The 16,718-nt window shown below is 35.6% G+C and overlaps 1 protein-coding gene across 1 annotated transcript in view; it reads left to right on the top strand.

Moving 5' to 3' along the window:
* The window catches only part of LOC145669692 (nischarin-like), a 36,903-nt gene extending 25,281 nt beyond the window's left edge, over positions 1–11,622 (top strand). The window contains exon 2 of the mRNA XM_081737980.1: positions 10,331–11,622. Coding sequence (XP_081594106.1) covers positions 10,331–11,287 — 957 coding nt within the window. The 3' untranslated portion in view covers positions 11,288–11,622. The remainder of the gene's footprint in view (positions 1–10,330) is intronic.
* The last annotated feature ends 5,096 nt before the right edge of the window (positions 11,623–16,718 follow it).

Genomic DNA, 16,718 nt, shown 5'->3' with positions numbered 1-16,718 from the left:
GATTTGGGAAGGAAAAGGTCACGAAAAAGTCACGAAATTTCATTTTGGAATTTTAGTAGACACCCTGTAAAAGCAAAGATGGTTCGAAACTAATGCTTGAGGCACATTGCAGGTATCCCTTAAAAATTAAAAAATAAATAAATAAAATAAAGTTATTACAATAATTACGAGTTGTGTTCAAAAAGTATCGAACCTTTGACTAGCAAAAACACATTTATTGATTTGGAAATTCGAAACACTAATCCGCTTCAAGGCAATCTCCTTGCTAATGCACACATTTCTCCCAGCGCTCCCGCCATTGTTGGAAACACTTCTGGAACGCAGTTTTGGAATGATGATGAGCCGTGTCGTCGCATTCTGCTTGATGTCTTCTCTTGACTAGAATCAGGTCCCTTTAGTGGCATTTTCAACTTGGGAAATAATCAAACGTCGCACTGAGGCATGTCTGGTGAATAGGGAGCCTGACGACATACGGGAATGTTATGTTTGACGGTGAAAGCCTGAATCAAATTTTGCGGACACTCTCCTCACGCTCAAATTCTCGTTCAAAATTGAATGTACCGATCCGATTGAATGGTTTCCGCCTGGCTATCGCCAAGTTTTTGGCAAAATTTGATGCAATATCGCTGCTCAAGTGTTTCTGTTATTTTACAAAAAACCTGAAATCCGACGATTGCTCACTACACGTCTTCACTTGTTGACCGACTACCAGCGTCTGACGCTTTCTGCAGGCGGGAAAAAATTGACGACTGTGCATGAGTGCCCCCTTTACATCTACACTGAAGAAAGTCTCTCGCGTTTCATTGGTTTACGCGAAAAAAAAATAAGGTTCGATACTTTTTGAACACACCTCGTACGTATAGGATGTAAGGAATACATTGTAATATATATACAAAGAAATGACTAACCTTTCGAAATATCGATGTTTAAATGACATTTTCTACACGGAAATAACAATAAGGTTAATAATTTCTTTATATATATATATATATATATATATATATATATTATTACCAGTACAGTTATCTCATAATATGGAGAGAGTAATTTACAATGCTTTTATATCATGTAGGAGGTTCGGAATCGTAAATTCAAGAAAAGAGCATTGCAGTAGTATATAGACTCTCATATATGTTATGTTTATATTCATTAACAACATTTTTCATAAAAAGATACTTGTACTACTAGGCAACCATTTTGTCTCGATTGGGGCTATCATAATTGTTTTGAAGTAGCTTTGTATCGGCTTGATGTATTGGTTGATCATCTCCAGTATATTTGAAACTTTGTTCCTTATTTATAGGTACTTCCTTTTCGTGATTGAAGCGCCAAAGCAAATAAATAAAAGTCACGTTTCCAAATGAATATCTCTGTGTTACAATTCAGCTAGAAGAGCTATGTGTTATTTTTAAAAGATGAATTAAAACACAACAAATTATATCCTGGTGACAAACAGCAGACTAGCAAAAGCAGATTGCTGCTTTTCGTCTCTATTTATTTGAATTCGAAATGTTACAATTTTTACTGTTTACAGATTATTTCTGTTGAGATTCAGTTTTAACGATAACATTTGTTAAGCACTTTTTCTGATGTTATGATACATATTTAATAAAACAGAAACATCTTATCTTACATCCTTAAAATAAATTTACAATACATACTGTTTCAAGGCGTACTCGCCTCTTCCTCAGTGTAACTTTGGCAGCGCTACTGAATGTATAATGTTAACAGAGTTTCTAATTCTGGATAAGTCTGTAACTCGGATGAAATACCTTTTAAAATTAAATCTATTCATGTTCATTTCACACTTTCAACTTAATGTGGATAGAGGTTTCTAAATTACAAGGGAGAAAAGCGTGAAAGCGTTTCACACACGATTGGTGTACTGAAAATAAGATCATATGATAGTAGTAATTATAAATTGTCTTAATTGTAGACAGTTCGTTCTCAGACTTATGTAGTAAGTGTAGAATATGATTATTGTTTTAAGATGTTGATGTAAAAATTATACCACTAATATTCACGTCTTCTAGAAAACATTTCTCAACTTGCAGAACAAATGAAGAACTAATTGTGATGCAGCTTTAAGAACCAGTTTTTACAATGCTATGCGTTTTTCATACCATTCTGAAATTTTCAATGGGAACTCCCACTTTCCTCAGCGACTTTTTCGTAAAATATCTACAGCAAAATATGTCACCTCACATGACATACATTGTTGTGGTATACAGGTGTCAAAACAAATATCTTCCTTCTAGTAATAAAAAATATGTGCAAGTACCTCGATATTATCACTAACAAGACTTTATTTATTTATTTAAACTTCCATAGAATCATTATAAAACTTTTCTTGCCACCTTGAGGCCATAAATAGTGCTAATCTTCTACTTGTGAATGTTGTAATGCCTTCAGTAGATCTTCTACTGCTTTTGCCTTGTTATAAGTATCCACAAGCTAATATTCTCTTCTTCCATTTTCACATGATATAGTCTGTCGGCTCACTCTCACTAGTTATTTTATACAAAGCACTAATTAGAATTCTATGCGTTAATTTCTCCATACTGCTGTCTATGATTCTGTAAAATGAAGAATATCCAAACTAAGTCGTTTGCTGATAAATTGAACATCCTTTTTTAAACAAATTAACTATTTATATCTCTTTCATCGTGCAGATTAAATATTTCATAAGTTGTTGTAAATTAAGTTTTAATAAACTGCTGAACCAAAAGTATATCTGAAATAAAGTTGGTTAAAATAAACCTGTGTTGTGTGTGTGTGCGTAAAAACACCTCAATGCCAGAACCAGTTAGGATTATTATTTTATTATGTTTTCAACTTCCACAGAATTACTATAAAACTTTCCTTGCTTTTACTCAAAGCTTTCCTAAATAGTACAGATGTACTATATTATTGTCACCTTGAGAATATAAATAAACGGTGCTGATCTTCTCCGTATGAATGGTGTGATGCATTCAATAGATTTTCTTCTGCTTCAATTGTATCCACAAACTAACACTACATTCTTTAATTTTTCACTCGATATAATTTGTTGGCTCACTTTCACTAGTTATTTTTATGCAAAGCACAATTGGTCGATCGGTCTATACTTTTTGTCGTAATGTTTCAGGAAGTTTAGAATCAACATTGACAACGTTTTGGAAGTGATTCTTGACAGCAAGATAAGCCAAGATAAGACAAAGAGTATAAACCAACCAGGTGAACAAATGCTTCCTTTCGAAGTTATAGGCTACCGAAAACATGAAAAAAATGAACTTCACAAATCCATAGTTCCAGAAGTATGGGACATACCGTAGTCGGGTCAAAACTTCACTTAGGAGCTAGTATCTGCTCTATCCAAATATCCAACTTTCAGAATCCTGCAGTACTTCCGCAGCAAATTATATAAAGGTAGTTGGTGAGTACTTCAAATTATATGCCCGTAGGCGAAATCCCTCTATAAAAATGTTGCGCGAGTACATTAGGATTCTGATGTATTTTTGGATAGCGCACGTATTAGTTTCTAAGTAAAGTCTTGACCCGACTTCGGTAGATCCCATAGTTTTGGAGCTATGGACCTTTAAAGTTCATTTTTTCATGTTTTCGCCAGACTATAACTCCGAAAGGAACCATTTGTGCACCCAAGTTGGTCTATACTTTTTGTTTTATCTATATATATTACTAGAAGAAACGTTTCTGTTTTGTACGTTTCAGTTGTGGTACTTCTGTACCATAACAATAGATATCGTGTGATGCTGAATTTAAATTGTGTTTGGAGAAAAATCAACTGAAGAAGATCGGAATACCTATTGGAAATTTCGGCAGTTGATAGACGTGTACCAAGATTAGTGCAAGTGAATATTTGTAATTATGCGTCATTTTTGGTTTTTTAAGTTGTTAAATATGTTTTGTAATTTATTGTAAGAATGTAAGAGAAAATGTTTTTAGAACTTAAACATTGTTTTCTCTACTGTCATTATGAGTTCTTTGTTTTCTATGCAAAAGTATAATTTAAAGAGAATGTGCATGTAGTTGGCTGTTCATTTAAGTGGCAGCTAGTAAGATCGTTTTTGTTTTCTATGCAGTATGTTAGAACAAGCGTGGACCTACTCAGTACTTAGCTTTTCACTTAGTCCTTTACTGTGTGCACTTAAAATCAAGTCGATCCGTTGCCTATCTCAAAACTCTTTTCTGTCTACTTGTAATTGAAAAGTTACATTAAAACTAGTTAAAACGGTATATTTCTTAATCCAAGACGCCCTCCAACAGGATTACAGGATATATATTTGTAATCCTGTTGGGGGGCGTCTTGGATTAAGAAATATACCGTTTTAACTAGTTTTAATGTAACTTTTCAATTACAAGTAGATAGAAAAGAGTTTTGAGATAGACGACGGATATATATACAGCATATAGTGCTTATATTTTTAGAATTTACTATAAAACTACACTAACAATCAAACCGGATACAGACCTCCCTTGGCTTCCTTACTAGAAGGATGTACTGAATCTCCGAACGTTCAAGGCTAAAACGGTAGGCAGGAAAAGGATGAAATTAGAGTAGGGTGACCAGGCGTACTGATTTTCGCAGTACAGTACTATTTTTCAAAGAGCTGCGCTGCGTGTTACGAAGACAGCTAGAAAATCGAGAAATATCCTTCTTTTTTAAAATATCCTGAGTTAACTTATTTGCAATATTTTTAGTGTTTCATTCTTTATTCACAACATTTTGAATCACAGGCACTCTTTTCCTGAATGATGAACCGGTGTGCTTTCCAACACTCTTCAAAAGATTATTGTTAGGAAAAGAGAACAATCAACAAACCATTATTTGCAGTCAGTGGCGTATTTAGGGGGGGTCCGGGTCTAAGCCCCTCCCCCCGAAATTATACTTACTATAGTGAAGTATATGAAATATCTTGCAGAATTTTCACATTTTCAGGCAAAGCCCCCCCTCCTCGAAAGTTAGCAAAGCCCCTCCCGAAACAAAATCGTAAATACGCCACTGTTTGCAGTACTTGTTTATACTGAGGAGGCGTTATTGAGATATTGGTAAGGCAGGAAAGTTATATTTTTCAACTTCGACAGTAATGCTAATCAAGTTAAGTAGAAGTTCTCTCGAGTCGGTCTAAATTTTCTCATTCCTTAAAAAAAAAATTCCATGCTCCGAAAATCGATTTTAAAAAATGTCTTTAGCCCTGCACGAAGTTTCGCTGTACGTTCATAAAAATAAACCACAATCGCAAATATTAATTACGTGCCTAATTAATTATAATACGAATGAAATCATTTGATTATAATACAAATTAACTTCATTCGCCCATTTGCGACTTGCGGTGTGGAGTATTTTTGCGTCCTTTAGCAGTGTTACTTGTTTAAGTACATTTGTGTCAACAGACAGAGAGGGCGATACACAACCTGCGAGAATTCTTTATAGTTTAATTGCGACTGTATTTTTGTCTTCGAGATGCCTCCAAGACGAAAATGTATTCTAAATTCAGAAATACAATCTCTCTACACATTTATTAAGAGAGGGAAGACAGATAGTGATGTATATTGTGAAAAATGTTCAGCTCAGTTTACCTTTGCCAATAGTGGAAAATCTGAAATAGAATATCATCTAAAAACGAATAAAATATAAACCAGCGGTCAGTGCAGCTGCTTCCAGTGCAATGGTTTCTACATTTTTTCAAAGTAAGGATTTCGGACAAAAGGAACAAACGCTCGCAGCAGCAGAGACATGTTCTGCGTTTTACATAGTGATGCATAATCAGTCATTTCGTTCAATAGACTATGGTTCTAAGCTCATCAAGAAATGCTTCGAACCCCAATGTTCGTGTGCAAGGACAAAATCTAAAGCTATTGAAGTGAATGTGAGTAGTCCTATTTTAGAAATGCAGAGACTTGAATCAAGTACATTATATTACAATATATGTAGATTCTTCAGATCTTGAAATCTACGAAACTGTTTCTATTGTTGGTTCACTACTTTCGTCCTGCGTGTGGAGTGCAAGTAAAGTTCTCAATTTTCAAAAGCAATGTGATGAAACGTCTGACATTATATCCACGTTCTTCAGGCATTACGAGAGTATAAAATTGAAAGGAAAGTCGCAGGTTTGTGTGCTGATAGTACCAACTGCAACTTTGTAGGTGTATCAAGGAAACGTAAGAAGAATATTTACAGTATTATTCGGAATTCGGTAAATAACCAATTGTGGGTGTTGGTTGTGCTGCACACATGGTGGATAACTGTATACAAAGTGCTCTAACTAGTTTACGTGGATGTGTTGTTCAGAAAATATATTGGTATATATATCGTATGTGAAGTTACATTGCGTGAATCTTGTGACTTCATGGAAGTCGAATACTCGAAACTCCTTTTCTTCAGTAAAATTAGATGGATTCCTTTGATAGCAGCTATAGAATCTATACTTAAACTTTATCCAGCCTTAAAATCATATTTTCTATCACAGGATGTGCCCGGCAATTATTGAAATGTTTTTCAGTGATCTTTGTCTGAATTCTGGCTCTATTTTATCCACAGCAAGGCATCTGTTTTTAGAGATTTTGTTTATTTTCTTGAAGGCCAGTATATTTCGAAGGGTCAGTATTGGTCATGGGGTATTACGTGTATAGAATTCAAGAAATATGTGTGTTCATTTCATGCAACTTAATTAATATATTGAGCAGTGATCCACACTGTTCGCAGACACGAGACTTAACTCAATAATTAAATGGGATAATGTGCAGAGCAGCTAGAAGTACGTTAATTAGTCAGGAAAGAAGCAAATGATTCCTACCTGTTTAATGAAATTACAAATGTAAAGAAGTTTGCTACTTTTGAAGTCAATTATTCAAGTATTTTAAAGAAAATTCTGTTCCACATTCCTAAGTAAGTGATATTGTGATGTTCAGTTTGTGCTTCTGTGCCACAAATGCCCCGATTGAGAAATCGTTTTCTATAATGAATAATTTTTAGACTGATGAAAAATCTTAACTAAAACTCTTTAACACCTAATAATAATAACCAGTGCATTCCATGACATGATTTTGCAGAACAGGAAGTTACTGCTCGCTCTACATTCAAACGAAAAATATGTCACCAAACACTGTACTGATATTTAGTTGGTAAACAGATGTCACATTAATGAAAATAATTTGTTAATATTTTGGAAAAAGTTTGTGGGGTAATGGATAAATAACCGTTAAGACGAATCTCATTCTTGTGTTTCATTAAAATTGTATGCTTGAACTTAAGTTTTCTGTTTCATTAAAGATCTTGTTGATGTTAATCCATCAGATTGTTTTAAATTGTTTCATCACTCTTGTATTTGCCATTCATGAAAGTATTTGGAGTTATGTTGAATTCCTTTCATACTTTTGTTGAGTACTTTAAAAAAAGAAAAAGAAAATGAGTAGTTAAAGTTTACGTTTAATGAAATAAGGACATGGCGACATGACGTATTGCCGATGAAGTAAACTATCATAAAATTAAAATAATAAAAACACACGACTTCCCATTAATCAGTTCCAAGTTTTTGGTTTACCGTACAGGAGCGCTAACCACACACTACTCAGCCTGTCCTTTGACCAGCGAAATACTTGGTCTCTGGAAGGCAGTGCTCTATATGTCATTCAGACCATGGCGTACAAGTTCCAAAAATTATATATATATATATATATATATATATATATATATATATATATATATATACACATGAAAACCTAGAAGTGGAGTTTGCAAATTTTTGATCTACTGTTTAGATATCATTCATGATTTATTTTCAACTTCACTTTTTCTTTCTAAGTGTAGGAGAAAGGAGCTTTACACCTCTAAAATCTTTTTTTAATTATACTTTGGACATCTTTAATAACAAATAAAACTTGCTTACTAGTAGGGTGCATAGTTCTGGGATCATGGTATCAATTATTTGATTTAGAGTCTTTTAGTGTGGAGGTAGAAAAATTATATACCCTAGCTTGCCTTTTTTTTTTTTTTTTTTTTTTTTTTTTTTTTTTTTTTTTTTTTTTTTTACAAATACAGGTTTCTCAAGAGTGCTGAAACTTTTATTTAAGTGTTGTAAGTTTCTGGCTTGCATAGTTCGGGAACAGGATTAATTCCAAAGCATGTTCTAATGCTCGTTGACTGCTCGGTATTGAAAATATCTTAACTACCAAAGATTTAATTTTATACATATTTTCATGCAAATTGTTCGGCAGCCTCGCTTCCGAAAGGGACGTTACACTCAAAATCAACTCAACTGAACTCAAAAATTCTGATGGATCACCATTTGTTTTGGCGAGGATATAGAAATCCAAAAGTTATGAATGGAATTCCTTGATGAAGGTGATCCGTCCACCGAAAGTGCTAGAAATCAACCGTTTACGGTTTTAACGTTGATCATTATAGAGCAAAAATAGTAATGGATAGCAAGAAAGTGTTTCCTGTAGCAGATTAATAAGCGTCCCAACAATACATTTCATCTTTATTCTTCTATTAAAATCGGACATGACAGAAGTGCACAACTCCGGGTTTCAGTATTGATCTACATAAGTGAAAACGGTAAAAAAGAGCGAGTTTTTTTTTTTTAATTTTTTTTTTTGAGTCGATTTAGCGTTCTAAGAGTAGGTAGTATAATCTTTCTTAACCCTCTATTCAAACTGAAAGTGCCAGAAATCAACCACGTCCGGTTTTTAACAAGGGATGGGCAAAACCGTTTTTTTATAAAAACCGGAAACCGGTTTCTAGGAAAACCGAAATCCGAAGGACCGACATTTTGGTTTTCTCCAAAACCAGTTCGATTTTTCTCCAAAACCAGTTCGATTTTTCACCAAAACCGGTTTCGGTTTCCTTCAAAAGCTGCTCCGGTTTTTCCACCGAAACGTTTCGGTTTTCTCCATAACAGGTTCGGTTTTCACCGAAACTGGTTTCGGTTAAAACTATTTCTGTGGAAACGGAATCGGTTTCCGGAGAACACTATTCTGGTCCGAAATGAAACCAATTTTGGAAGAAAACCGGAACCCGTTTTGAAGAAAACGGAAACCGGATCCGGTGAAAAACCCAACCGGTTTTGGTGAAAAAAACGGTCTTGAAAATTTTCTAAAACCGGTTTTTGTGCCGACCACTATTTTTAACATTGGTTGATGAAAGCTGTGATAGATAGCGAGAAGTAGTTTTCTGCAATCATCAACGTCCTAAGAATGTACTTCATCTCCACTCTAATGTCCGTGCTAAAAAAAAAAAAAAAAAAAAAAAAACAAGAAATAGTAGAAATTAGTAGCACTTCCGGTTTCAATATTAATGGAAAACATGTCACACTATTCAAACAAAAGTTCTTTACGATATGCACACATGATACTATTACTGGTTGAAATGTTTTGAGCATATATTGATATACGTATACTTATTTTAACTGTAGCATTAATTAAAATTTCCTTTATTTCGTATTGGTATCAATGGAAGAAATATATATTAGGTTTGTCATAATTGAAGAATATGAAGAATATTTAATATTAATAATAATGAGCTATTAAAATTTGTATCGTAACCTTATTGAATTATAGAACCTATTATTTGTATAATTTATTTTTGTTTGAGATTCTCAACTATAATATGGAATATACAATTCATTTGTTTTTGGATCAAAAGATCCAATTATTTCAATCAGAAATTTTCTTGTAAGAGTCAGGCCGCGGTGGCTCAGTGGTAGAGCGTTCACTTCTGATGCATGGAGTCCCTGGTTCGATCCCAGCTCGCGCCAAGTGATCTTTGTGATGGACAAACACTGTGTGCGTGGGTTTCTTCGACGTTTTCCCATTTCCTCCTATTTCCTCATTTCACCATTTCCACCGTCTCCTTTAGCCTAGCCGGGATAATCGTTGAACTTAAAACTCAAATATTTCATTTCAGTTTTCTTGTAAGCCTTATATCTGGAGAACTACATATAGTGCAGCCAAACCCAAACTACCACTTAACTCAGTATGATGTTCTTTCTCCGTAAAAAATAGAAAAACTCGATTTAGGTCATTTCAAAAATTCTGTAGCCCTGATCCAAAAACTAAATATTGACTAAGAAAGATCGCAATCTTTTGATCTATTTTTTTTGATCATTCCTAAAATTCTTGTTTTTTTTCCCCCTTCGTTTTCTGACTAAGGAAGAAAACCAAAAGGTAGACCTCGAGAACCATAGTTTGAGAAACGCTACCTTAACTTACTAATTAATTAATCAGACCTTCAGAAACGTAACTCTCGTATAAGGAAATCTTTGTTTATCTATTCTAAGTCTACTTCCAGGAATGAAAATTACTGAATATTTTCTTTCTTTCTTTTCAGCTGTTTGCAATCAGTGAAAGATTGAAACAACCGTGTCCACCCGTAGAAATTCTGGACAGACGACAAGACTTCAGTCATGTGCTGGATTTTTGTTCTCAGTTGACGGCATTGTGTGTTCGAGGTAGCAGATCCCCTATAGGTACAAGCACCATAATTCCAAACAATCTGAAAATTGAGTTTTCTGCGTTTAAAGGTGTGGAGAAGTTGGAGCTGATTAACGTTGATGTGGAAAATATCTACAACGCGAAAAGCATCCGGGACTCTGTGAAAACTCTTGAAGTGAAGTCATCTAAAATCAGGAAGATTTCGCATATTTTGCTCTGTGATACGGTGCACAAGGATGATATCAATTTAAACGAGGAGTACATATGGAAAAATGTTACGGAAGCCGATTTCAGCTTCAATGAAATCGGAGAAATAGACGAGTCGGTCAAGTTAATGCCGAACTTGAAACGTTTGACTTTGACCAACAATAAAATCTCTTCCATAAATCATTTGACCTCCCTTCCGCAACTTTCCTACCTCCACCTATCAGCGAATAATTTTACTGTCCTTGAGAACTTACATACCAAATTGGGTAACATTATTGTATTAGATTTATCACAAAATAGTATTACATCATTGCAGGGGTTTTCGAAAGTGTATTCATTAATTAGTCTGGACTTAGGATCGAACAAAATTTCTGATTTGGAAGAAATACAGCATATTTGCACGTTACCGTGTTTGGAGAACGTGATACTGACAGGAAATCCGGTAGCGACGTTGATTGACTACCGTACGAGAGTATTAGAACAGTTCAGCACTCGTGCGAATGAGATTTGTTTAGATAATGAAAAGTCAACGCAGAAGGAGCTTGATACGGTAGCTGTGCTGCAGGCAATAAGGGTTGTGAAAGAAGGTCGAAAGCCTGTTAAACCGTCAGAATATCCAGTATCTTGCACGAAAATCCCTCAATAGTCAACCTCCGTGAAGGGGAAACCGTGGATTGTTCACTTCATGTGATTTAATTTAAATAAATAAGTATAAAACTCGTATGAAACTTTTGTTTTCATAATTGTAACAATAATGTAAATGTATTATACAACATTTATGCAGTTGAATTGTGTGATATATATTTAATGTTATTCTCTCAGTTTCCGTGCTGAAGGGAACTGCAGTTTGTTATTTCTATTGTTGATCCTGTTCGAAACTTGGTGACAGGTACACTAAGAATTAAAATTTTAATTATGTAAAATTTTGCTGATGTTTTTATAAAAGTGTTAAATAATATATACATATATATTTTTGTCTTACCAGTGTTTTAAATGTTATTACCCTTTCGTTGATAATTCGCAGCAATATGTTGGTCTTCTTACATCAAGTGGCAAGCTTTTCCTAACTATCGATTTAGTATCAGTGCCAAATCTGACAGTTGTATTTTCTATGTGATTTTTTAATTTGGTGGCAGTTACATAAGATATACAGAAGGTTGACCCGTCTATGTGTCTCCGATTTTGACACTTTCGCTACGTTGGGAAAAACCAAGGAACTACCATCAGTTGCCTTCGATATGAACACCATGTATCTTGGCAATAGCCGTGCACTGTAACTTCCATTGTAGGAGGTTCCGTTGAAGCACAGGAACGTGAATCTTAGCCACTTCTCCAGGTAGGCTTTCCAGATGGGACGGACAGTGGAGATATATACTGGTGCAAGTGCCCTTTTCAGTAGGACAAACCGGCAAAAGTCCATGGAATTGACATATGGGGACTCCATTGATATGTCCTGGAAGAGAATAGCGTCGATGCCGGTACCTGCCGCTGTCTGTTGTAGAAATCTCTATGTAGAACGGAATGTATGTGATAAGGCCTTATCCATATGCACATGGACTTGATGTATTGCATTTTCATACAAATGGGGCAGATCTTCTGTACAAGTTTGTACGAGGACATGTTGCTTATAAAATGCGGAGTCGATTTTGCAGTTTTTAAGCACCTTTCGAGTCGTTAACTTGCATTCATAGTGGTATCCTGCAACAACCAGAAATCCTTTCCAAAACTTTGCTTTGCACTGACTGATGAAGTTAGGACGGGTTTTTGCGCCTCGTTGGGTGTACGTTATGGCTCAAATTTTGTCACAATTTGGTAGATAAATCCATCCTCAATCATGTGGCAACAAACTTTTACTTTTATCGGGTTACATGGCGTTCGTAGACACACCTACAGTGGGTCTTTCTCTCCCTTCGATGGACCGCAGTTGTATGTCCACGACTTTTAAACACCATCTGGGGCTTTAATTTGACATGTAGGTTGCGGTTCACTATTGACTGTGCCACATGCAATCTTCTTGCCATTACACGTTGTGTAGGAGAGTTTCTCTACAGGGCTATTCCTCGCAACTTTCGAGTTACAGGTGGAGTCACAGCAGTACAAGGTCGCTTTTTACTCCCCTTACGGGATGAAGGAAGTCCATGACCATCGTAGTGTTTATGTCGATTAGTTATGTTCTTGATGTTTGTTGACTCCAGTGCACATCTATTTTCTCTACATTGTTTTTGAATCTTGGCTGTGGAAAAATGTTACGACGTAGCCTTTCCAAAACTGGATTCACTTTAGGAGCCATAATGCACGCTTCACACACATGCGAACGTGGTGCGATTCTAGAGGCCTTTGGCTTTCTCGTGCAGTTTGAATCATGCAGTGGTGTAGGTTTTAAATCGGACACATACAGGTGGATCAACCTTCTGTAGTAGCGATTCCGTCAGGCCGAATGAGACTATTCAGTGTATAAAATACGTAGGCACCAAGCCACCACGCAACTTCAAGATAGGTAGACATCTATCACTTTGTAATATAAAGGCAGAAGCTGAAAAAGGCCGAGGTCATTTCTGATGTATTTGTACAGTGTTAAAACCGGCTTTGGTGGCAATGCATTATCAACCGACTGTGTTGTAATGCAATATATAACTGATACAACTTAAATCAGAATCATCATTCGAATCACTCTTCATCAGAATTTAATTACTAAGCTAAACTCTCACTCAGCATTCGTCAACTGCCAATGAACCTTGTTAGATTGGCTGTAATCAATAGATTCCTTAAGACATTTTTTCAATTCAGGACGTCTTTTATTAGGATATTCAACGGACAGTCATACACTTATCTCCTTCGAAAGCCACCTTATCTTTTTAATTTATATATTTATTTGTTTGTTTTTAGCATATGTTAATATAGTATAAATTTAAAGTAGTATTAATTAAAATTCACTTAGCTTTATATTGCCATTAACTGAAGAAACCAGCTGTTTTAAAAAAGTAATTGATAGTTATCAAGAATATTTTATAATAATATATGAATAGTTTATATGATCCTGTTAAATATATGATGTATTAGATGTCAACACAACGGAATTTTCAGACAAATACTACTTTGCCAGATTTTGATGAAATTTAATACAGATCTTAGTAGTACTGTAAAATAGCAAATTCTGTTATTGTAGGTTGATATGTGAACTAGTTTCGAAATAACAACCCCCTCCTCCCCGAGTTCTCAAAATTTACCAAAAAATGTACGAGTAACATTTGTTCGATTGACATTTCAGCTGACCTAAAAGACCGAGGACATTGGTTAAGATGTCATTTTAAGGCTTAGGAAAAAAAACTTTCAGATGGTATAGGCCTATAATACTATAAAAGAAACACTGATTATACATTTGTTTCTTTTCTTCTGCATCAAAAGAGTCTTTTTAGGTTGAAAATCACGTTAGTTTAGGTTCTACTAAAATGGATGGAAATAATATTTTTTCTGCTCTTCTAGAAGCTGTAGTAAGTATGCAAGTGCTTTGACAGATGATGGGTTATGTTACTGTTAACCGTTATGCATGTTTTGTATATGGGAGTAGAACTCACATTGGCAGTTCATGCAGATGCCTGCGCAGACACGTAGAGACATCCATCGACCTATTTACACTGAGGTACTGGAGTCAATTGCCTAACCGAAATGGAAAAGACTGAATGTCTGGACCATTACAGAGATGTTTTAGGTACGAACGAGTAACTAGTACAAGGCTTTGAAAAAGTTGTCACGTGTACATCTATGGAATTTGAAGGTCGTGAAAAACTAGTGTTAGTATGAACAACACAGACTAATAATGGATATGGAGAGAAGTACAAGACACTCCATTGTTTTAATCCATTTATTAAAGTGAATCACAGCTGCCAAACAAGGGATTGTGAAATATTTTGTAATAGATGTGTATTAGGGTGGTCCTTAATTAATACATGGAGAAAAATTATTTTTCGAATTTCTTTGCTCTCAACCCCTAAATTGGTTCCATGTCGGACCAAATTAATCCATGAAAAAAAAGAAAGAAAAAAAGGATGGCTCAATTGAAGAATATTTAACCGACCCCCAAGCGACCTAAACTTTTGAATGCATTTGTAATACACCCTCCATTCCAAAAGAAACCAAACTTTTGAAAACAAATAGTACCACTAGTGCCATCTGTTGTAATATTTTACCGGTAGATGGCGTAGTCCCTCATTGACAACTGGTATAAATGTCATGACATTTGGATGCACGGCAACAAAGTTATTGCGTTTCAACTGTCAGTGTGTTGTGTACATCGGTCGGAAAATGAGTTTCAAACAACAAGCTGCAATTGAGTTTTGTGTTAAACTGGGTAAAACTTTTAGTGACACGCATCAAATGCTACAAAATGCATATGGTGATGAGTGTCTATCCCGTACGCAAGTTTACGAGTGGTTCAGGCGATTCAAATCGGGTAGAGAGGCGCTGGATGATGACGAAAGATCAGGCCGTCCCAGAACCGGATTATCGGAAGAAAACATCGAAAAAGTGCGTGAATTCATCAAACATAACAAAAAATCGTCGGTGAAAGTTATTGAAATGGAATTAGGCATTCCTCAAACAACCGCATACCGCATTTTGACCGAAGTTTTGGGCCTTAAGAAGGTTAATTCGCGGTTTGTACCACACAAACTCACCGAAGACCAAAAAGTTGATCGAATTGCGCATTGCAAAGACATCGTTAAAAATGCTCGGCAGGATCGAAACTTCTTGAAATCGATTGTAACGGGTGACGAGACGTGGTGTTTTGAATATGAGCCCGAAACAAAGTGGCAAAGTGCTGAATGGAGAGCGCCGGATGAAGGAACACCCAAAAAAAGTCGCTTGGTGAAGTCAAAAGTTAAGGTGATGCTGATTTGTTTTTACGATTCAAAAGGAATTATCCACAAAGAATTTGTTCAGCCCGGCCAGACAGTCACTGGAGAGTTTTACTTGGGCGTCATGAAGCGTTTGCTGGCAAGAATTCGTCGTATTCGGCCCGAATATCGCGAAATCGGCAGTTGGGCTCTTTTGGACGATAATGCACCATCACATCGTTCGCGACTTGTAACTGAATTTTTGGTCAAAAATCACATTATTCGGTTGCATCATCCGCCATATTCACCAGATCTCGCTCCGTGCGATTTCTATCTGTTCCCGAAACTGCATTTGGCGATGAAAGGAAAGTGGCACGCATCGATTGATGCCATTGAGAAGGCGACGACCGCCGTCCTAAAGACCATTCCAATAAAGGACACGGAGAAGTCGTTTGACAACTTGTTGGAGCGTGCAAATATGTGTATCGATGCAGAAGGGGAATACATTGATTAATAAAAATGATTTGTTCCAAAATGTACATTGCTTTTTTGTTTTTTTAAAACGTTCGGTTTCTTTTGGAATGGAGGGTGTATATATAGTATATGGCAAAAGTTTGGAGTATACCCTTGTAACTTTGAAACGGTTGAAGGGAAAGGAATCGTATTTTGGATAGAAGTAGTGGAAATAGATCCACATCTGAAACTGAGCAGTACCATGATGCCGGCCATCTTGGATTCGGACCCAAAATTTTAAATAGAAATGGGGTATTGCGACATCGATTTGGGGTATTCACTACAAACACATACCTGTTTTTATTTTTAACTTATCTCTTATCATGTAATAGTTATTAAATTTTAATAACAGTTTAATATCCTTCAATATTGTCTTTTTTCATAGTTTACAGAAGTATTTAAAAATAGGTACATAAAAGTAACAATAAATATACATGCTGTTATATAATAGCACATTACGTCACAATGCACACCAATCGTACTATTTACATGAAGTACGTAAAAGTACATAATATGATGATGGTTTAAAATGACAGTGGGCCATTCCATATGAAATCAACAAATCAAAGTGGCTCATGTGTTTTAGATTTTCTTCAAATTTTGGACAAATGTTGTGGTTTCCAAACATAGCACACCTGTAAAATTTTAAAGCTCTACCTAAAAGGGAACTGCTGTAGGAGCCATTCGAAGTTTAGGGGGTTTGTGCGAAAAGCACCTAAGTCCGTCTTCGAC

This window comes from Thermobia domestica, chromosome 14, assembly GCF_964235325.1.
Source record: "Thermobia domestica chromosome 14, izTheDome1.hap1.1, whole genome shotgun sequence".
In the NCBI taxonomy this organism is placed as follows: Eukaryota; Metazoa; Arthropoda; class Insecta; order Zygentoma; family Lepismatidae; genus Thermobia; species Thermobia domestica.
The sequence above is the reverse complement of the archived record's forward strand: the minus strand, read 5'-3'. Positions and strand labels throughout refer to the sequence as shown.